Source organism: Melospiza georgiana, chromosome 3, assembly GCF_028018845.1.
Source record: "Melospiza georgiana isolate bMelGeo1 chromosome 3, bMelGeo1.pri, whole genome shotgun sequence".
Lineage (NCBI taxonomy): Eukaryota > Metazoa > Chordata > Aves > Passeriformes > Passerellidae > Melospiza > Melospiza georgiana.
This window is the reverse complement of record NC_080432.1, coordinates 49,194,353-49,218,297: the sequence shown is the minus strand read 5'-3', so window position 1 is coordinate 49,218,297 and position 23,945 is coordinate 49,194,353. Positions and strand designations below refer to the sequence as shown.

Below are 23,945 nucleotides of genomic sequence, written 5' to 3'. Positions count from 1 at the left end.
TGGAACAGGGTGCCCAGTGAAGCTGGAAGTGTGCAAGGCCAGATTGGCTGGAACTCTGGTCGAGTAGAAGGTAATCCTGCCCATGGCCAAGGGCTTGGAACTGGGTGATCTTTAAAGTCCCATCCAAGTCAAAACATTTAATGATTCTATAAAATGGTTAATAGAAATTATGAATACTGTATTTTCCAGGTCTCCGAACTCTGTCAGTGACAGCAATCCCATAAGTATCATCATGGGCTGCAGACTGCATTAGACTGCAACCTGTGCATACACACTAACATAGAATACAGAGTTCTCCAGTAAACAGAAACCAAAATTTGTAAGAATATCATAATATTTAATATAATGAACAAATTATTAGGTTTTATTATTTTTACTATATACAAAGGCAAAATGAACTACTTTTTCCTTCAGAGGTAGCACACTTCAAAACTTTTGCTCATTTCACATCCCGAAAGGTTTAGTACACTTGGTTTCCACTGTTACTTATTTAGTCATCAGAAGACAAGATTTGAATTTCAAGTATCAAAAATCATGCAAAAAATAAGCCTATCTATACATACTGTTGTTGTCATTATATTGCAAAGGTTCCATATTGTTGCCCCCTTATTGCAAGAGTTTTGTATCTCCTTGATGTTTCTTGAAGGCAGCTCCTCTAATCACTGACTCTTCCTTTTCCTGCAGTAGCCAACTAACTCCAGTTCCCCCTCAACCAACCAACCCACTCCTTTATAACACTGTTCTTATTGGCTACAGGTGCGGCCTGTTAAAATCAGGCCTGCTCCTAATCTTTAATAATTAACCCAGCTGAAATGCCATAGGTCTAAGATTACTTTCTATACTACCTTTATTTTCTTATATTCTATCCCCCTACATACTGTGCCAGCCCTAAAAGATAAACTAAATTTATAAACATCTATTTAAAAAACCAGGAGCAATACTGTATCTGAATTAGTTATTTAGAAATAATACCTTGCAAATGAATGTAAGGCAGGACTTTATGAATTATGGAAAACATGCCAGCAGAGCCAACATTTTCACATAAAACTTTTCATATGCTCCAACTTCCCCTCATTTCAGTTTACAGCACTTACATGCCTCTTAGTGAAATTCTAAATTCAAACTCATGTATAGATTCAGCATTAACAGAAATTACTGATATGTTCTTCACTGACACAATGCAGCAATCAGTATTTTACCACAGCTTTAACCCCAAGAGAAAAATCAAGAAGCAGTGCTAAAATCCCATGTGAGGAGAGTCTGGACTGTGGTACTGCCATGAGGAATAACACACACATCTCACTAAAAGAAGTTAGGGTGTTAATTAGTAATCCACATAAAACGATAACAAAATAAATAAAACTGACAGGCTGCAGTTTCATCTCCCACATTCCCTTCTCTTTCCAAAAGCTCTATATAAATTAGCATTTTTGTACTAATATTATCTCCACTCACTTGGCATTCAGGAGCATAACAGGATACTGAGCGTACAAACCTACTGTTACCATCTGCCAAACACTCTGCTATTTGCAAAATATGCAACTTCTACCTTTCCTTAAGGAGGGGAAATTTCTAAGCCATTTATAAACATCTTTCTTCGATTCAGCTAAGAATGTATCCCAAAATAAACACATAAAAAAGTTTATTGATTGAAAATGCCCTTAGAGTAAATGCCTATATTAAAGATACCTCCTCCATCCAAACCCAACATTTCCAGCAGGAACTAAGTACAGAAACAGTAACTACTTTTAGGACACTGCTGATAAAACTGAAGATGCTGCAACAGCAGCTGGTAGGATTGATGATTATGGCAATTCATCTAGCACCCCACCTTGCAGATGTGTCTTCTCTGACACAGTGCTATGGTTACTTGTGAAAAGCAGTGACAATAAAAGGAGAGCTTATAAAAACCCAAACCCACCTCACAGAATTTCTGTAACAATGCAGGTGGCAAAAAATCCTGAAGCTTTAACTGAACAGGAGGCCCAGTCCAATTGCTTTGAACGAAGAGTTGCAAACTCCCCACACCAAGCAGAAACATCAGCCTCTGCCTGCAATACAGATAAGAACAGCAATTAGCAACATATTACATTTTCACTTAAAGCTACAAGAGCTGATTAAATCTTGGGCTAGCTCAAAACCCTCAGCTTTACCGAAAAAACAAAACAAACAAACAAACAAACAAACAAACAACAAATAAACAACCCCCCCCCCAAAAAATCACTCTCCTATGAGGAGGATTCAATGAATGGAATTCAAGAATGCACATAGGAAACTAAAAGTCCTTGAAACATGTTTGTTGATAAAGGTTGTAACTAATGCCCAACATCTTGGAGGTGGAGTTTATATATTCCACAATTTAAGGCTGTACATAACTACCAGAGATCAGAAGACTAGCAAAGGATGCAGATAATCCAGTATTTGCATATTGCATGGTTGTTATAGTTTCTTACTATACATCTAACTCCCAGCATTTTCACAGAGAAAATACTGCATTAGCATATGTGCCAAAAGAGCACGTTTATTTTTGTTTTGTCATAACTGTTTATTTTCACTCACTCTAATAAAAAAATTAAATCAAAAATTTAGAATACTCCCTCCAAATTGGTTCAGATACTTTGGCAGTAAATAACATCATCATGGTCTTTATTTTAAATAATAATAATTTATTGAAAGATGAAATTAAGAGATTTTGCTTCATTTCTGAAACTAGGTATGGCAAAATTTTCTTTAACTACAAGACTAAGCTCATTTTACATTACTATGATTTCTTTAGAAAATAATCTATGCGGTCTGCAGAAGGCAGGGCACAATCTCTCGGAATTTAATGGTTAATTTAACAGGTGTAGACTTTTGAGATTTATACACAAACTTCTTGTTTGTTTTATGATACCTTAATAGCTCAGAGCCATATTGACTTATATTAACTAACACATAGAAAATGGGTCTCCAAACTACAAAAAGTTACATTTTAATTGTGCAGGTTTGATATAAACACTGGTATGTTAAGGAGCATAATTGAAACAGAAAAACCTAGTCCTTTCTTTTTGTAAAAACAGAAACTTAGAGATGTAAGAGTGCTCCAATCAAAGCAAAAAAATAAAGTGTTATACAACCCCTTAAAAACAAAAGTAAAATAGAAAAGCCACACACAAACAAGCAGCTTGTGGGCAAGAATGCAACAAAAGATGCAGAACAATAGGAAAGCAGGGGTGGGGAACATTTAACTGAAAATTAAAAAAAAAAAAAAACCAAAAAAAACACCAAAACCATCTTTCAGAGAACAAGGACTGGCATAAAGAGTTCCTGTTGAACAAGACAAGGTAACATCTCCTGGCTGTCATTATTCAGCCAGTAACTATCTGCTAGGAAATATGAATATATGAATACATAATCAAGATCACCATTAAACTTTCAAATAACTCAAGAATACAAAGCACTCACAATTATTGTATGCTAAATTATTACCATTACACATGAAATATCAACACTGGTATAAATTTCTTCATTTTTCTCCCATGATAAGTTCTACTTCAAAGCTTCTAAAAGGTAACACAGAACAATCAACCATCCCTGCACTGTGATTTGATACTCCAGTCTTTTGAAGATAATTTTCATTATTTTATAATTTACTGTTTCTACTAGTAACAATTTATTTATTTATTTTAGCATTACTGATATCTATCTGGAAAGCAAACTTGCTTGTAGAGACAGAGTTTTATCCACGCAGAATGCCTCTGGAACAACTGATAACCAAATCCATCACTTTGGCTGGGATACCGTTTTTCCACTGTTTAATTTGTCATCACCAAATTATTTTTTTTTCCCATTTCAGATTCGTGACCAACTTCCAGTCTCCTTATCACTCACTCTGTATCAGAAAACCAATTTCAAGCTGTAATCCCTGCAAATGCTCAACTCCCTTGCCTATCCCCTGGTTTTTTTTCCCCAAGAGAATGCATTTTGTCTCGCCGACTGCCCTTCACACTCACAATGCAGATGCTCACCTCTCAAAGTTGCCTGAAAAGCAACACAGAGACTGCTGCCAACGTCCCCCTTGCTAGGGTGAGCTACATAATTTATTTTGCATTTATCTTTAGATATATGTATCCATTCATCTCATTTTTCCTTTCTCTGTGTGAATGGGGGTTGTGCTGCCTTTTTTTTAACACTGTTTACACTGAGTCAAATCATTCTTCACAATACAGAATCACATGCTTAATATTCATATTGCTGTATCAAATGCTGTTCAAAAATAAAGAACAATAGTGCATTTGTATTTCCAAAAGAAAAATGGATGTGCATACAATGCTAGAATTTACAAACAAAATAAAAGAAAAAATATTCAATAGCCAGGTTCTGCTTAAGAAGTTACAGGTTTCTGCTCTTTTAAGTGATGCCATAAATTGAAAAATAGTAGCCAAAACTACTCAGTGTCTAACTTTGCTATTTTTGAATTCATGAACATCAAAGCAAGATGCAAAAACAGCAAGGATGTCTTCATTGTCAGTTTTCATTCCATACAGCACACCAGTTAACCAACCATCAGATGTTCCATGGGAAATACCATTCAGTTTTCAATTTGGGAAACCATAACAAGCTTTATTGTATGGACTTCTTTTTCCAAGTATTCATTTATATGTTGAAGATGTAGAAGTAGTAAATACAGGCTCAACAAAAAACAGTGTTAGAGCTCATTTCCTTGTTCCTTTAGATTTTGGAATCTACACACTATTTCCTTCCAGTCTTTTGAACCAAACTGTATGCCAGGCAAGGAATGCACCTTCCTCCTATGGAGCTCAGGAAAAAAACAAAAAAGACATTCCCCTTCTGCACGGTTAACACATATCCTATGGCTTCATCCTCCAAATTTTGCTGATTAAAACACAGCCATGAAGCTACATTTTCTGCAGAAAATAGCTTTTAAGCATTGAAATGAGTAGCAATAGCAGGAAAAAAGTAAAAAAAAAAATCCTATTCAACACATTTATTACAAGGAATGCTTATTTTTTAGGACATAAAGGATTAAAGTGCCAATGTGTCTGGGGCAGGGAAAAGAAGGCAATCAGTTAAAAGGGTAGAAAAGTTGCACCAATTTTTAAAATGCTGCTAAGTAATTTTCATTACAGAACCATGGCTTTGAAAGTGGAAAAAGTTACAGAGAACTTGTCCAAAGAAGTTACCATCTAGATACAAATTTTGAGATGTTTTGCCCTCAAGCTGCTCAGTTTTAACTTCAGGAAAAAAACTCCTTAAGAGTTCTTTTAACACTATTACAAAACCGTACTTTGCACTGTTTATATTGTGCAAAAAAGGGTAAGATTCACATTATCCAACTTTCTCTTTCTGATTGAATTCAACTCCTACCGTGTTTTTAAATCCCCAGAATTATAACTTTCAATTCAAGAAAAAAGATTATTTTTACTTATCCCATCTACACAAGATAAGTCACAAGAAAAACAGTGTCTTACTGAATTTTCTGGGCTAGAACTTAAGAGGTTTGCTGCACTTCCTTTGAATCACTCAGTGGAAAAAGAAAATTATATTTTAGGCATTAAAAAATACAGAACCCCCTCCCTTTCCATCATAAGCAATGCAAAGTCTGGATGCAAAGGTTACATAGGTTCCTTCCATAAGGCCTTCACAGGACACAGAGTCTGCAGGTAGGAAAAATAACTATTTAACACACCTGGGAAAGTCACCTGGGACCAAGATAGTACACTAAAATAGGAAATTACCTGTCTTTCAGACAAGCAACTTCGGTAGAAGTTTTTGTTTAAGAGAAAGCCACAACTTAGTTCCTTCAGCCCCCAAAACTTCTTAAATTATTACTAATGGAGCTAGAAAAATTCACTTGGGTGCTACAAACAAAAGTTTGTAGTGTTTCTGGCAGACACTGACAGGTTTTGCTTTAATTTTGAATAAAACTTCAGGCTATCATTTTGGGCAGAAAATCCTCTGTCTGCTTCTGAAATGCTTAAATATTGCAGATCTGCCTCCATATATTCTGGCAAGGGGGCTTCTAATATAGCCCAGAGCTGTAGAGCAAAAAAGAAAAACCACAAAGACCATAGAGCTAGAGTGCAAGCAGCCAAGCAACAAATTCCTTTGCTGTCTGCAGCAGGAGTGCTCTATAAAGTTCCACTGATACAGACTGTGATTACTTTCAAGAAGCTGAATGGCTTGAAAAGGCAGCAACACATATTTGAAGCAATAATTAAGGTCAGGATTGAGTGTGTTTCAAGTCCTGACTGATTTTTCTTCTCCTTATCACATTATTCAAATTACCACAACAGAATCTAGAATTATCAAAAACTTATCCAGCTAATATTTAATAGTAACAGCACAACAAAGTAAGGTGAAAAAAAGAAACAAGAAACACCCAACAAAAACCATGCACAGAAAAAACCTCTGAACACTAACTCAGAAAGCAGGAGTGCATTGTATTGTGCACAACACCAGTAAGTGTGTCAAAAACTCATCATGATCAAGAACAAATCTCAGCTCAGTTTTTCAAACATGCCAGCTCTTTTTTTTTCTCTGATATTTTAGCAAAAATTCTTAGGCTTATGTGTGTCATACCAAAACACACATATTTGGATTCTGCCAACACTAACTGGTTAAAATTACCTTCCTCTTACTTTTATTCTTTAATCTTTACCTTCTCTTATCTTTTGGTGAAATTTTTCACCTTTTAAAATACTATATATGTACATATATATATACACACACAACACATGTATAGTTCTCTGCTTCTACTATCCCTAGCATGCTGGATTTCAGTCTGTTCATTATTTACATAGCAAAATGTGAACAGTAAATGCAAACTCTTTAACAGCAACAATTAACACATAGAGTACAATTAAGAGAGACTGTATCAGAGAAAGTCTTGGGAAGAAAATAATTAATTGATGAACAGTATCCATGAGTAACACCTTACTTGTTTTTACATTAAGAAGAGTAGGACAACCTCAATATAAGTCAGACTTAGAAATACAGGCATTGCTTGCACAGGAACATTACACAGTACTTCAGGGAACCACATAAATGTAATACAACATTTCAGAGAGAAAATTGTTAATTGTTTGATGATATATGGCAAAATGAATTTACATGTGTGACTTCTTTACATCAGAACTTTCTGAGGTAATCACTGTAAATAAAGCTAATGTCTTCAACAAACCCCTGTATCACAACATCATTGTTTCTTTCACTGGACAGTAATGAATAGATGCCCAAGGGAGCAGGGGGAATAACTCAAGAAATTTGTTTTCTGCTTTCCTGTCAGTACAAGGATTTTGAAGGCCCTATACAAATTCTACATTTTTAAAATGCCTTTTGTAAAAATCAAACATAGCCTCTATTAGACTTCCATATAATAAATAATAATTTCCACCTTTCCACATTATCAACCTCTGCAGAACAATCCAGGTATGCCAGAATCTGTTTCTCCAAGTAAGTGTCAATGTTCTCCTCTGTCACAGAAGATGCACTGAAAACATTCTGAACGGCTGAATTTGAAAATATTGCCTCATATTTCCCATCAAACATCAACTGCAGTAATGATCCACTTTCTGGAAGAGAAAAAAAAAACCACAGAAATCAGTGTAAACTTTCAAACATTTTTGTCTTTCAAGACCTATTGAACATATTGAAATGAAAATATCTACCACTCCCCTTCTAAAGAATGTATTTTCATTTCCATTGCAGGGAAAGTGCAGTTGCACTGAAACTCAAGAGCAGCACTAGCAGGTGTCACTTCATTCAAAATAATTTGTATTAAAGTTACAGTGAAACACAAACGACCAGATGAAGATAAAACAAAATTTCAGGAAAAACAAATGGATGGCCTTTTAAAATACTTCAATTATAACAGCAGGATGTTCTTCCTTCAAAACATTTTAAATGAACACGAAACTGCTATAGATAAGACAGTAATGTCACAGACCAGAGAATCTACTTAGGGGAAATGCAACAAATAAAAATGATTCAATATTTGCAGAGTTCAGTGAATAAAGCCTTATGCAAAACTGCAGACACTGCTCAGTCCTTCATTTACAAGCTTGGAATACTGACAAGCAATGGGCAATGAGATTTTATGTTTACAAAAGAATTATCTCCTATGGTAACACTACTACCTCAATGAAAAGCCTGCACGTGGAGCAGATCCTTAGGGGTCACTACTAAGGTGGATTTAGACCCATGACTGTCTCTTAGGCCTGATTTCAAGACAAAGGGAAGCCAAGAAATGCTATATATTTCTAAGCAGCTTCAGATTCATCAAGTTCTTGACCCAGGCTGCAACTTTATTTACAGAAGCTATCTTCAGATATGCTACAGTGCAATCAACACAGCAATTGTTGGAACAACCTGGCCATGTTAAAACCTACTATTCTTGAGCAAAACCATTATCTGCCTACCCTGCAGCTGTGGCCACGGCTCATGCAGATGCACTAACTGGTCTCTGACCAGATGATGTAGGTGTTGGTGATGGTTCAGCTGAGCAAATGCAGAGGTCTGCACAGGATAAGTGCCTCACTGTCAATCTGTGATTCCAGCTGGGGATTGCAGCTCCCTGAGCTGCACTAACATCAGCAGCCAGGTAACCAATTTAACACTGGCACAGCTGTGGAGCCACACAAGCAGCAGCTGTGCAAAGAACTGAATTGAACACCAACCCCAAGCCCATCCAGCTAAACAAGGACTTTAAATTTTACAAATACAGGAACACAGAGGGCAGAACCACCTTCAATAACAGCAATGGATGACTCTGTAGGAATGGGTGACAGAGACTCACTCATTCTGAAGTCCCTGCACCACACTGCTGACTGAAGCTTACTTCAGTTCTCCACAATGAGCTACTGAATGATGTAAGAGACAATGTGTGCCGTGTATTATTTAAAAACACTTTAAGCTGTACCTGGAAGGACATATACAGTGATACCACAATGCTGCTGACATCATGCCCTCACAGAGAATGGAAATAACAAGAGGCTTTTCTCCAATCTGTGCTTTGGAGAGACTCTATCACCAAATGACACCTTTTCTATATTGGATTATAGTTGCCCAGACAGGCAATGGTGTAGTTTGTACAATAACTATGGGCTGTGAGGACATGTTGATGAATGAGGAATACTGAGGTTCTTCTCTTTCCAGTAACATAACTGTAGCATGTAAAACCTGCTTTTCATTCTGTGTGCAGCTTTTTATAGGACACTATACAAATTCAAGGTCACAACTTTTAAATTCATTTTCAGGATCATCAATAGGAAAGGTCCATGTAAATGATGACTAAGAATCATCACAAACCCCACCATTTTCTACCTCCACTGCAAGATGCCTTTCTTCAACAAGTTTTCCCCACATCTTATAGCAGCACACTACTTAAAGCTCCTCAAAACAAACCAAAGCTAACAAAGAATCCGACCAAAAAAAAAGTAATCAGAAAAACTCCATACCACAAACAGCATTGTTGAAAAGACAGATGTGAGAAATGTCAGTCACATCAGCTACCATTCCTGGACAGTACAATAATTAAGGTCAATTGAAAAGTCACATAAGGAAATTAGTCCTGTATGGCTCTTTTCCAAAAATCCGTAAGTGCTTAGGTAAGGATAAAAGAGATTTTCAATATGCTACAACATGGCACATGACTTGAGTACTTCAGTCTGCCTGAAACATGGAAGCACCTTTACATGACAAGGGTTACATTTTAAGAGCTGCTGCGCTCCCCTGCAGGAAAGCTGCGTCTAACCAAGTCCCCTCAACAGATTATTTTCCATTGATCCCTCAAGCAACTGTGACCGAATAGCTAATAGATATAGAAAAGGCAGCTCGTGCCAGACTATCCTTCCCACGTTCTGCTCCAAGAGCGTGCTCCACCTCACTGCCAAGCTCCAACAGGCAGGCAGGCAGGAGCCTTTCCCTCGGGAGGCGGCCGGAGGGAGCCCCTCCGTGCTTCCAAGCCTCCCGAGTGCCGGCATCAGGCGGCTGCCGGGGCGCCTGCCGGACCGGCCCCGCTGCGGCCCCGAGAGCGGCCGAGGAACCGTGCGGCGGCCCGGCCGCTGCTGCCGCCCCAGCCCTGCCCGCAGTGCCCGGAGCTCCTACAGCCTGACAAGCCCACGGCCTCCCCCCGCCACAGCGCGGGCAGGAGCCCAGGGGAGCTCGGCGAGGCTCTGACAGGCGCCGCAGGTGAAAACGCCCGCGGGAGGGACCCGCCAGCCGCAGCCCCGGCCCGGTCCGGTGGCTCCGGACACGCACAAGGAGCGGGCACCTTCCCTGCGCCGGGCCGGGCCGGGACCTCCCCTCACCTGCGGCCGCGACTTCGCCCTGCTTCCACTCCAGGGACTCCGCGGCGCTGAGGAAGCCCCTCAGCAGGGCGCGCTCCAGGGCCAGCATGGTCCCGCCGCCCGGGCCCGCCCCGCTTCCCGGCACCGCCGCGCTCGGGGCCGCGATCCCCGGCACCCTCAGAGGCGCACACGCTGCCCGTGCGAGCCCTCAGCCCATGTGCGGGCAGCGGCCACAGGGAGCCGCCATGACAGCGGCGCGGGGCACGCCGGGAGGGCGCGCTGGCCCCGCCCCGCCGCGAGCCGGCGGCGTGAGGGGAGCGCGGGCACCGCCATGGCCAGGGAGGGCGCTGAGGCCCCCGGGGCCGGCGCTGAGCGCCCGGCAACAGCTTGTGAGGGAGCGGGGTGGGCGCAGGCACGCGTCCGTATCCATATGGAATCTGCCGAATCTGCCTGGGCTGTTCCCTGAGGAGAATCACCGAAGGGGTCAGGTTAGAAGGGAACACGGGGTGTCAGGTGATCCAGCCTCCATCGTCCAAGCTCGCTGCTCAAGCAGGGTCATCCCAGAGCACACGGCACGGGATTGCATCCAGGCGGTTCTGGAATATCTCCAGTGGGGGAGAATCCACAGCTTCTCTGGGCAATCTGTTCCAGTGCTCAGTCGCACAATAAAGAAGTTCTTCCTCACATTCAGCTGGAACTTCTGTGTTTCTGCCCTCGGCCTCCTGTCCCATTGCTGGACCTCGCTAAGCAGAGCCTGGCTTCTTCTCTTGACACCCTCCCTTCAGATATCTGCACATCGTCTGGGGAGAATCCTCTGGGATCCCGGGCAGGTGCAGGCTGAGGTGCTCAGGGCAAGCAGGTCAGGATCGTGCTTTGGTCTATGCCCGTGTTAATTCAGCAGCTGTCCAAACACAAGTTTGATAATATTAAAATTCCTATTGTGAGATTTTGTGCTTTTTATTTTCAGGGAAACCCACTAAAGTAACATTTTCTGTGAATAAATAGTTGCTAAGTATGATTCCTTGGTAAAAAGAAGGAATATTTTGCTGTATTCCTCACCACTGCCAGTTCCCCCACGTGTAGGGTTTCACCCTTGCAGTTCAGTTCTGGGAGCATCTGGAAACATCTGGAAGCTGCAGTAGGCATGTGGGCAGGAGTACCCCGGCAGGAATTAGGGCGCTTCTCCCTGGCACTGGGCTGATTGGTACTGCTCATGTAAAAGATCAGTTGCCACAGACTTACTGAAATTTAGTGCTTAAGTTTGCTTCCCTGAATTATTTGAAGAATACATGTGTTTATCTCTAAGAACAATCAATACACTTTCTTTGCATCTAAGGATAGCTTCTCCCAGATGGCTCAAGGGGAAGAAAGTCTTTGCAGGGCTGTGTAGTGCAGATTCAAGATTTTAGCATAGTGCTGCTTATTGTTTCTAAGCAGGAAGTAGATAATCAAAATTTCTGACACAGGAGTTTTCAGAGAATAACCTTCATCTTTAACTTTTTTCTGAGAGTGTGAGAAAATTATCCATATGAAATGTGCTACTGTGGTATCTGAACCAGCACATTTAGTATCACCTTACAAGATAACTGTGCTGCTGTATTGATGCAGTACTTATCTTCTGCTGCAGGATTTTTTTCCCTAAAGCCTTTTACAGATAATCTTGTGGACTACCAAAAAAACCTGCTTACTGTAAAAAAAAGATTTTGTAAGCTCCAAGCAATTAATATTAGCATAGATTTATTATAATGATATTTTTAACAGTGAGCTGCTGTTTGTAAAAGCTGCTGTTACATGATTTTCAAACTGATCTTGAATTCTGTGTGCCAGGTCTCTGGTACTGCTGGGGAGAGAAGCGATTGTGTTGTGCGCCATTTTTGAGCAGGAGCAGATTTGCTGTTTCAGGAGTGGGGAAAGGGGAGAAATTGTCAAGGACAAACCGGCTCATTGGTATACCAGGATGAAAATTTGCAGGACTGTGCGACCAAACTTCTGCAATTCTAAGGAGCACGTTTGATGCACCTGGTGAGAGGAGGGGAGATGCAAGGCTCATATTGAGGAATTCTATCAGTTTTTCTTGCTTTGGCTCTGTCAGTTGAGCCAAGTTATGTCCCACTAACCAGCTGGTCTCTGTGATCCATCATATTCAGGGTTACATCGCCTTAGTTACAGTGCCAGAAACTTCAAGCTCCTTGGAAGCTTGGGGGGCCCTGGTAGATGCCAGCTAAATGTTCAAACTCTGTTCTTGGATTTTGCTGAGTTAAAGCACAGGCCCTCACTGTCAGGAGGGGGGGTCCCTCAGAAGGCTCCCAGCATATTTACAGCTTTTCCAGTTTACAATTTAAAACCAGACTTGCAGTCTGCAGGTGAGAAGGGCAAAAGAACAGCAGTGATTACCCAGCTCCTAGCAGGTATCCAGGCACAGGCACAGACAGGATGCTTGGTGTGCACCGTGGTTGCTCCTCTGCACTCACCAGCAGCTCTGCATCCCTCAGGTCTCTCTCACCACTTGGCCGACTTATGCTCTTGCTTCACCAAACCCCAAAGAACAAAATCACTGGGCAGTCAGTGGAGTGGAGGTAAAAAAAGCTACATTTCAAAGGTGCTAAGATAATAGAGGCTAGGGAATTCTTCTCTTCCTCACAACTTTATGAAGCAGTAACAGTTAGTGTAGGCCCCTGCACCACAGGAAAAGAAAGAGTGATTCAAACCACTCTTTGCGAATATAAAATGAAGGGCATGGCCAATGGCAAATAACCCTGGACAGCTCTTCTCTGGTATTGTGGCAGCTCTTCTAGAAGCTGACAGTAATCTTCATTAATAATTTGGAAAATACTATATATTAATATTACTGGATCTCTTTTTGTATGGTATCCAGGATGAATAAATGAGTAGAAAAAGAGGAAGTAGGTTTCCAGTAAATACTCTGTGTGTAAAATGCAGCTATAATATTTGAGGTACAGTCTTCTCACTCGTAATAGGTTAGTTTTTCTAAAATTTAGCCATTTAGTAGAAAATATATTGCCATTCCTGATGTACATAAATAAGTATTTGCTGACCATTTTGCATATGTTGCTCTGTTCCTTCTTTTTCCTCCTTTTTTGTCACATCAGAACATACCTCATCTGAACTTTTTAAAAGTATTCATTACCTTATTAGCAGAAATTTTCTCTGCCTCAACTACATCTGTGAGTTTTCAGATGAAGAAACCAAAGCTTATGTGACAATAATTCAATTTACTGTTCAACAAAAGAATTCCGAAATTACACTTTCATTAAATAAGCATGTCATATCTGCCCAAGTAGACATTTGCAAAGTATTTAATGCCTTCTTATATGAGCTAATACAGAAATATTATTTTATTATGTCTATTTTTTTTATACAGCAACATTTTCTCTCTTTGCTAGCTTTGAAAGGAGAGAAGAATTTAAAGTGAGATTTAAAATATATTAAATGGCTCTCATTAACTGGATTCTCTTTAGTAGTCTGAAGAAAGAAAGCAAACAAAACTGGTTCCAGTCACACTACATTACACATTAATTTTAGTTGAAACAGGTAGAATATTTTATTAAATCTACATGATAATTTTGATCTCTTTAGTGTACCCACAAACACGATTATATTTTGGAACATAGAATGTGCATGGTTACCTGTAAGCAGAAACATGTTTTTGAGATTACCACACATTGAATAAAAAGAGTGGCTAGGTCAGGCTCTGGGGTACGTTTGTGTCACAGCCAGGCCGTGGTGGCTGCAGTGCTCCTGCTGGGTCATCCCTGTGGGGCTGCGCTGGCACGAGCCTGGTGGGTTCGTCAGAAACACGGACTGGGACAGGCAGCAAACTACAGGGGGATGATGAGTTCCTGATCTGGAGCTCCCAGCTGGATCCTTAACACATTGTCTGTCACCTGGGAAGAGTGAAGCTCTTGGATTTCATCAGCACCAATTGTGCCTGAAATCACTCGCAGTGATGCTTTTTGTGTTGGGCCTCCAAAATTTGGGGCATCTCTGTGACTCTTGACTTCAGTAAAATTTGGTGCATGACTTAGGGAATAAGAACCATTGGTCATTCCTGGTTTATATGTAAGATTTGGTGAGTTCTGTGGATGAAATATGGCATGTCACATTAATGTAGAATATTCCATGTGAATCAGCAGAAAATACCAGATACATGTCTGTGACTATTTTTATAAAAATATAAAAAGCAGTTCTATTCATCTTTCTTAGATTCTTAAAAACATGAGCTGAAACGTTACATTAGGCACTAATGCATTTGATGCAAGTTGGATTCCAGAATTGCTTTAGATCTACAGAACAGTCACCAAACCGAGTTGTTACAATGTACCTTCCAGTACAATTCTTCTAACCAACTAGCATGAAGGATTTCACAGTGGTATTGGCTTAAATGCTCTGTTTTGATTTGTAATGGCAGGAACACAACAAGGAGGATTGTGCTTGATGAAAAGTGTATTACCCTAAAACTTCCCATTGCTCACAGCTTTGCCAAACAGCACAAATACCAAGTTTGATGTTTTCTATTTGGAAAATGTCTCTTAGCTAGGACTTCTAAGCAAACTAGGTGCAACTTCTCTCTATTTTTAAACACAGGTACAAAAATGTTTGTTCTTGTATTTTCTACTCTTTGAAAAGTGTATTTTGGATGAGGAGGTATTTAGTGATTGGAGTATGGTGCCCTGTATGTCAGAGAAGTACTTTTTGCCATCTCAGTTTGAATTTGTGTAAGTAAAAATTCAGCATACCTTTGCAGTTGGATAGAATTATAACCATAGAGGAATAGAACCTATGAGAACCAAATGTTAATGCAGGAGGCCTCAAATTCTGGAAGTGTCTGGAAAAGACAGAAATCCAATTGTTCTAGTGAATTTAATTTGGATAATCACTTGTGCAATATTTATGAGAAGTTGATGTTTTATGGTAATTTCAAATGTTATTTTGGACAATATGGGACATCACTGTGGATTCTCTTGGTTCTCCAAAGTTTGGTGCAGGCAAAACTGACTGCAGATGTTAGAAGTTGCAAAGAAAAAGGTTCTAGTAAAATAAATAACTAGATTATAGTGGAGGGAAGTAGATGGAGAGAGACTATTCACACTTAAAACACCAGTAGATCTCAATGTCCTTCAGCAACCAAAAATCTGCACTGAAATGATTTCTCATATTCTCTATAATGAATTTCTCCCTAAACCTTTGAAACTTCTAGCTTCTTTGAGGATTATCTGTCCTGGCAAGAACAACAACAAGATAAATGTTCTCTTTCAAAACCTGCCTCAACACGCTTGTCAATATTTACTATATATTTATAACTTGACACGGTGAAGGATTGATGAGATCATTACAGTGGATTAGGATGACTCATTTCCCTGTCCTCCATGACTGCTTCTGCTTAGCTCTTTACTTCTCCTGACTGCCCAAAGGAGAAACTCTGACGTGTTCTGAGCAGGCTTCCAGAGAGCTGGAAGAAATCCATTCTTTTACAGTCCTTGAAGATGTCCAAAAGATTCTTCCAACAAATTTTCTGTGTAAAACCAGCACTCAAGTGATTTTTAATTCATCTTGCAGTTGTTAATCATTAGACTCCACAAACATCAGGAAATCTGTGTCATTCACAATCTCTTACTTTCCACAAGCAAATTTCTTAGTACAAATAAAATCAGGCTTTGACTTCCACTTCTGTATAATCTTTTAGATCCTATGGTACAGTGAGTGGTATCATATTCCAGTCCTCTTCCAGGTTTCCTGTGGCTAGTAGGATGAAAATAACTTCCTATAGGTTTTCCAGCTGTTCTCAGCAGCAAAATGATGCCTTACTTTTGTGGCTGTGGGAAATTCTTTCCTCTTTCTGATGTTGTAGGTTTAGGAACATTCTGGCAGGGTTATGACTAGAGCTGCTTATGATGAGAAAGCACTTTTTATAGCTACTGTTTGCCTGAGCTCTGCTGATCTATTTATACATCCGTTCTGTTCAAAGACTGACTAGAGCGATTGTTAGTGAAAATAGATGAGGAAATAGTAAGGGATTAGCCCATGTCTACATGCTGCTTTTGTTCTGCCATGAAATCAGCTGTGGGGCATTGCGATCATACTTTGAACAGGAGGGTAAGAGAAACATTCACACTGTTCATTAATTCTCAACCTGCTCGCCTGAAAGAAAAGCAGTTGCTTTGGACTTGCACTGTGTCTCAGAGGAAGAGCTCTTCTTGTTTGGCTTTATGAGAAAAAAAAATTCTTAACAACAGAACAGTTCTGGGTTTTGGTCCTTATCTACTCCTAACTTTAGGATATTTGTCTGAATTGCCTAAGGCTCTTTTTCACTATATACTACCTTTAGGTTTCCTGATAAAGAATGATATTTTATGAAGGAGCAAAAGTAATCTAAATCCAGATTTGCAGTAACAAATTTAGCAAAGAAAATTAAAAAATCTTACAAGAAAGTTGTTAGAGACATAGGAGTCTATTAAGAGCCAGAGAATACTTTTTATCTTTCTATGGATTCACACACAGCAAAAATATGTTGGTGGTCTGACATCCCAGAGTGGCTTTGCATTGTCTGAATCACAGAACTGCATCACAATGACTCATTCTCGTTGCATACTGACATCCCTGCTGGGGAAGAGCTGCTGTCTCTCCCTTGTAGCAATTGCAGTTGGCACATTTTTGTTTTCTCCTCCCTATGAAGTTTCTGTCCTAACAGACATCCACAGTGGAGAAGAAGAAAGGCACTTTTGCAGGTGCAGTAAGTCGTTTGTGGCTCTATTAGAAGCAGGTATTCACTTCTCCAAATGGAAAAGCAATGTAAAATCCTACCTCCAGTTTCTAGGGATTTTGCTATAACTGAATTCCTTCCAATGCCAACACATAAGAGGATAACACAAGCATAATGCTGATTTGTGCTGTTTTTAAGCGCCTTTCCTTTATAGATGTAACATCTAAACCCTTTAGAATGAAGATGCTAATCCTTTTAAAACAATCTTGTGTGCAGCCACCAAAAGAAAAGCCTTTCTAAAATAAGATGATCAGCCAGTGCTACAAATTCTTTGTATTCAGTTCCACTCAGCTCAGAACTATCCAGCCTGGGATAGTTCTGGTACTTATGAAATGGGCTTTGCCATACCAGAAATGGTACTTATTCCATGGGCTTTGCCACCATACATCACTCCTAGATGAAATGAACCAGGAGAGGCACACATAGAGGAGATCCTTCCCTGACTCCATGTTCTTCTAATCTCTCTGGATGTAGATGAGGCATTGTGTTTTCAGGGCAGATCTCCAAATTTATGCTGAGGGCAGGGAGAAGGGAACTCAATACATCCTTCTTCCAGAAATTGTGATCATTTCCCCCCCCACCCCACACTTACCATCCTCTGTAACCTCAGTGACATAGCAGGTGATCTGTCCTTGCACAAAGTCACTAGAATTTTGTTGCTCACTGCATTTTTCGCAAGGACTCTTCAGGTGAACGTTAATATTACTGCCAAATTCTTGTCAGCACACTCGGGCTAAGAGCATATGACTTAATGTCTGGCAAAAGTCCTACAGGATTTGCTTCTGAAAATTGATAAGCCCTCACAAGTTGAGGAGAGATCAGGCCAAAGAGGCACAATCAAGTGCCCTCCTGAATAAAAACATCCTTTCTTTGAACTTCCAAGGAATATAATTTGGGTCTCTGCTGCTACCTCTGTCTTGATAGTGCTCTTAGATCTTCTTGTCCAGACCTATTTTTCTTTTTTAACTATGCGAAGCCACATTTTGGCTTTTCTTGCCCAGGAAATGGAAGCTTAGGTTTTTTATTCAAATTTTCCTTTGGAGTTGGCAGTAATTCTAAGGCTGAGCTACACATTCATCATTCCTATGCTGGATGCTCACATGCCATTTTAACCTTCAATGAAGATAAACTTTGTAAAACTGTTTAACTTTTCCTATATTGTCACAAAGTAGGTTCTTTTTAGAACCTATTTATATATTCTTTCTTCCACCAAGGGATTTGTTGCAATGATGAAATGTATTTTTCACTTATGCATTACATTTTAATGATTTTTTTTTTTTACCTGCTGAAATCAATGATAAACTCATTTAGGAAATTTTAAGCTAATGTGTCATCACAAGATCTGTGCTCAGAAACAAATGAATTTGGATTTCTTGACCCTTAGGAGCAGGTCTATTTCTTCTGGTGTTTTTCTGACAATCACTAAAGCATCAGAGAACCAGATGGTTCTTTTAAATTCCTTATTTTTTTCCCGTTATTCGGTAATTCTCAGTTTCTCTCTGATTTCCTTGTCAAACTTTGATACTTTCTTTATGAACTAGTCTGTAAAAAGAGCCAGAAAAGGGGGAAGTTTATGATAGTCTTCCCATTTGTAAAAAGTTGCTGTAAAAAAGACACACAGTGTTCAGCACACACTTGAACTTTTGTGGTTTTCTGATGCTGCAAGCTTTGTCTAAATGATCTCTGGATGAAGGTTTTTCCTTGTGATTTTGTCTTCTCTCAAGTTTTTCTCTGAGCCATGAATCCCCACGATATGAGATGGCTGCATTCACATTTGATGAGACATTGCACAGAATATTCTGGCTTAACTTTCATCAGTACAGACCTTTCCTGGTCTGCTCCATTCAAGTTGCAGTCAGGAAAAGGGGGACAAGATCTTTCATGGATGGTTGTGACCTGATTAATAGATTTAAAATGATGTGTCCCATTTACAGTGCTGCTCAACCATACTGTAAGAGTTTTTAATGATTTTAGAAAAATGCTTCAAAACATTTAGTCAAGGCCTCTCAAAAAACCCCAACTAAAGCAAATCTTTCCTCCTCTTCTTCCTCTGCTGTTTTGGCTTTTTACCTCAGTCCCCACTCTGCACCCAGGCAGAGCCCTAAAATGAGTAATAAGTCTCATTGTGGGAATGACACCTGAATGACCTTAAAAAGAGGAGGCAGAATTACAGCTTTGATTGGAAACGGCTGCAGCTCTTTCTTGGTTTTTTTTTTTTTTTTTACAGTTATCTATATTCAGTCTTAATGGTGTTCCATCTACTGAAATAATGCTTTATTGCTTTTCTATAAATTTAGCAATGTAAGCAACCACTGTGTGTTGCTTTCCTTCTTTTCTGTAACTAAACATACTTTTTAATAGTCGAATTTAGTTTGCAGAGCTGACATTGAGACTGGCTGGCATGGAGACAGATTCTGATAGCATCACAGCATGCTACAGGTCAGGACTTAATTTAGTCTGGCTTCTGGTGTGGACGGATTCTCCTGTAATGTCATCTTTCTGCTCCTGACATAGAATAATAGCTAGTTCTATTTACATCTCATTTTCAAGTCACAAAATTCCTGCCAGTGCCAAAAAGACAAAAAAGGCACAGGATAAAAAGACAGGATAAAAGCCCTTGCTGTAGTTCATTTGTTTCTGGAAGAATGGAAGTGATGTTGTGGATTTTAGTCCCACTCTCTTAAAAATAAACAAAGCTAAGATACAGCTTTTATCCCTAATTCACCTAATTAGCATAGCAGTACATGTTTGTAACATTGTGCAGCTCTCCAGTTTCTAACTAAGCATGCTCTGGGTTGGAAGATCATTGAGTTGCAAGACCATGACCACAGGCTGGGTCACCTTCCACTGGACCAGGTTGCTCAGGGCCCCATCCAATCTGGTCTTGAACATTTCTTATTTAAATGAATTACTTGCTAAACTTCTGAACTTAAAGGAATCTGCTCCAGGTATTTAGTATGTGAAACCTGAGTTTTGCAGAGCCTATTGGTCCTTGTTAGAGAGGTTACACCAGCATATATTTGTAAGCAATATTGCCTCTCCTTCAGTTTCACTTGTGTTTTTCCCCTTCTTCTAGTTCCTTACCTTTCCTTGCAATGACTTTTTTCCCCTAAAGTCCTTCTTGACAAAATAACAAAATGCATTTTCTGTGTGCATGTGTGTCTCTCTCAGTTAATAAGCCATACTGTCCTCCATTTCTGGCAGTCAGGTTTCTGCTGTTTCCAGGTTTATAATCACTTATTTGGGAGCTTTGCTGCTAGTTTTGTTTTGTAGTATTTGTATTATCTTCTTCTTACTGCTTATGGGATTTGAGCTTTATACACATGAGATCTTCAATCACCATTTTTTGGCATCTTAACATCTTGAATTAATTTAGGCAGATGAAAGAGATCAATAGGTAAGGCCTTAAATATCCTTGATAGCCAGCTGCTCCTATGTTTTGCATGCAGAAATCTTCCATCTGCTGTCAGGTTGACAAATGAACCAAGTTTGAATGTGTCCCCTGTTTACTTTAATGGCTGAGCATTCGGAGATGCCAAATTCTGTCTTCTGTCTCTGCAGTGAAGTGCATAGGCCCAAGTACAGGAAAGCTTCATGTTTATTATGCAGTACATATCTGATTTAGATAGATAAAATAGTTAATTCAAATAGTTATTTTTAGGACATTTTTAAGTAGCTTCAGACACATTCCAAATGCAGAATCTTTTAACTGCTTCAGAATTGCACAAGTGGCCCTAGGGAGAGGCAGATGAGAAGCTTCTTTCAGTAGCTGTCTTTTGAACTCTGGAATTGACAGTGTAATCCTTTGTCACCTGTGTTCCCTAGCTTTATTTCTTGAATTTGATATGCAGTTGCTATAAATCAAAACTTTGTTTACCTTGGCATGTACAGAGATATTTCAGTTGGTCTTAGATATTATTGCATTATTCCAACTGTTCTAAAAGGAGCTTAAAAACATCTCTAGTGGGTACTGTATTGTCTCATGCATTTATGTAGTGACTGGACTCCAGCTACACACCCTGTCCTGCTGTAGGAAGGTCCCACACCTGGAATGTACAGAGTACCTGTTGTCACTCTGTCAAGCCTACTGTTTGTCGACACCCAAGTTGGAATAAATCACAGCGTGTGATAGCAAACTTTAAAAGACATTATAAACTAATCTTATCACCATACTACTAGATCAGTGGTTATAAAATTCAATACCTAGACACCATAAAGATTTTATTGTTGCTTAATGACTTAGAAATAGAAAAAGAAGTAAATCCCATGAGTCTAAGCACAGCCAAAATCTCTGCCAGCATCCAATTTGGAAAGATGCCATTTAGCCTCCAGGAAAAAGGCCTGCCAGCAGCTTGGACTAAGAATGTTCACACTCACTGCCTAAATAAATAGGCACTAGACTTCAGACTCTATTGGATGATGGTGACACATAAAAACATATTAAGCAACCCTAATAATGAGATAATGCCAACATCTCAGTCCTCCATGTGACAGAAAATAAAGAGAACACTTCACATAAGGGGGCAAAAAGAAGTTCTCCAGCCCCTTTAGTGTTGTCCTTATTACCTGATTTCCTAGGGAAAACCAGTCTGTGCAGTCTGATCTGTGACTGCCCTCAATTAAGACACTGAGGAGGCACTGGCATCATTCCGCTGAACTTAACAGAGACAAAACTTGCCTCTAAGATTATTAAGTTTCCTATATTTGTGAAAAAGCTGGATAGATAAGAGAAAGATAACAGTCACAGTTTGGATCCTGGGTGAAAACTTTTGTATTATTATGTAAAAGAGAACTCAACCTTAGGAGGGCGAGGGGTGTGGGAGAGGGGAATATTAAAGGCCCTGAGAGCAGAAAAAGCTTCAGCTGTGCCTGCAGTCAGCTGAGGCACAAATCAGTTGGAGGCCACACTCATGAACCCTTCTGGACACAAAACTCCACATTGAGTTATGGCACCATGATCCTTAACATTACTGCTTGCAGCAGCACACATTTGGAAAGCTATCAGACAATAGAGTACCTACCACAGATGCTTTTAAGCTTGTTTACCTCTCCCAGTAAATTTTTCTGTCTCTTAAATTCTCTTGGCATAACACAAGGATTTTTTCCTCAGACCTATCGCTTTTTTCCTGTGTCATAGCACCCATGTTCCGTTCTCTGCAAAACTCTGCTGCCTGTGGCAATGCAAGCTGCTGTCATAATTCACTTTTGTCCTGTATTCCAGTTAGTGGTATGACTTCATTTTACAACCAGCTTACATTTCAATAAAAGTGTGCAGCTTAAAATCTCCAAAATTCCAGTTCTAAATCAGGATTTGTGTCTATAACTCATGCTGGTGTTTTCTAGGAAAGAAGAGGAAGATGGTTCTGGCATACAGAGATTTTCCATGTAAATTTCTTCTGTCTTAGTGATTGTGGTTTTAATCACTGTCAATATGCCCCAAACTTTCTAACATGAGGAATGCTCTGCTCCAGGTTACTAGGACAATTCTGAAAGAAAAAGAAAATCTAAAAGAATACTAGCTAAAGTGAAGATGTGAGAGGGGGAGATGAAAGAGAAAGACTTGACATTTTCTCTGTTGAGTCACATTTGCCAAAATCCTTGGACTGCAAAGTTGACAATGATTTTCTTTTGGCATCTTTTTAATTTCACTTGGGATGGAATATATATTCTTACTGAAATATCATTGATTAACAACAGGACTTAATAGGGGTGTATGAGTAAGGTATATAGCATCATAAAAAAAGGGGGAAAAAATGAAATAGTCCCAAAAAACACCCTCACCACACCTGCCTTTGCAAAAGACAGCTGGATGTTCACATTAAATTCTGTGTATTTCAATGAAATCAAAATTTAGTGCTACCTTCATGGCAGTTCCCAGCTGCAGCAGCACTGGTTGATTCCCTCTCATATGTAACACTTCCTTTGGACCCAGACACAGCTGTGAAATCCTGGAACAGAGCTTCTTTAAAAAAGGCATTCCTGTTCCTCACTACATAACAAGTTGCAATTTTTAAAATGCTAATGGAGAGAGTAAAGCTTCAGTGTTTGGATGACTGAAGTTAGAATTTTATTTTTTGGAGCAATTGTAGCAGATTAAAGCCAATCAGAAATAACCATGTTTAAAGGATTTTCCTTTGAACATTTATTTACATCACTTTCTTTCCGACATCAGAACTATAGCGATAGTTTAAGTCAAGTATAAAATACTTTGTGTTGTTGCTTTTCTGTAAGAAAACCCCTACAGCAAATTAGAAAGCATAAGATGTTACCATTCTTCAACTGCAAAACTTGCACAACTCCTAAGTCAGTTTGTAGCTGGCTTCACATTTTAGCCCAGGAGGATTCATGGTAAGAATGATTCTAGGTGACATTGAGAACTTCTGAAAGAGCCCACCAAGAACTTGGGGCCAGCCAGGCTTTTCTCCTCCTTGTCCTCTCTATAGAAAAAAAACCCCAGCAACCATTGCCAAAAATAACCATGGAAAAAGACTGACTGTGGAAAACTCTAGTCTCTTGAGGACTCAGAAAAATTGTTTGCAGAGTATGACTAAAATGTGAGTTAGGTGACTTGGTTTTCCTTTTCTAAAAAAACCCAAACCCAGATATCCCTCTTTTGATCATTTTGTCATCCTAATGTGTTTACCTATACACCAGAAGTAAAAGCAAGACATTCAAATACGTGTGTGAGCAAGGAATCTAATTCAAGATAGAAGGATAGTTTGAGACATAGAGAAAGGATCAGCTCTTGGAAATAATGACTTCCCAGTACTTCCACAGTCTTCATAGTTTCCCTAGACATGAGTGAACTCGCATCTTCTGTGATTTGTGACTTTTTCACAAACACTGATTAAATAAAATTGAAATTTAAACAAAGC

General features: G+C 39.5%; 1 protein-coding gene across 1 annotated transcript in view; it reads right to left on the bottom strand.

The window, feature by feature from the left end:
- TTC27 (tetratricopeptide repeat domain 27) overlaps positions 1-10,526 on the bottom strand; it is a 112,795-nt gene extending 102,269 nt beyond the window's left edge. Inside the window, exons 1-3 of the mRNA XM_058020709.1 lie at positions 10,311-10,526; positions 7,397-7,574; positions 1,922-2,051 (exon numbers count right to left, since the gene is read on the bottom strand). Coding sequence (XP_057876692.1) covers positions 1,922-2,051; positions 7,397-7,574; positions 10,311-10,398 — 396 coding nt within the window. The 5' untranslated portion in view covers positions 10,399-10,526. The remainder of the gene's footprint in view (positions 1-1,921; positions 2,052-7,396; positions 7,575-10,310) is intronic.
- Between the last annotated feature and the right edge of the window lie 13,419 nt (positions 10,527-23,945).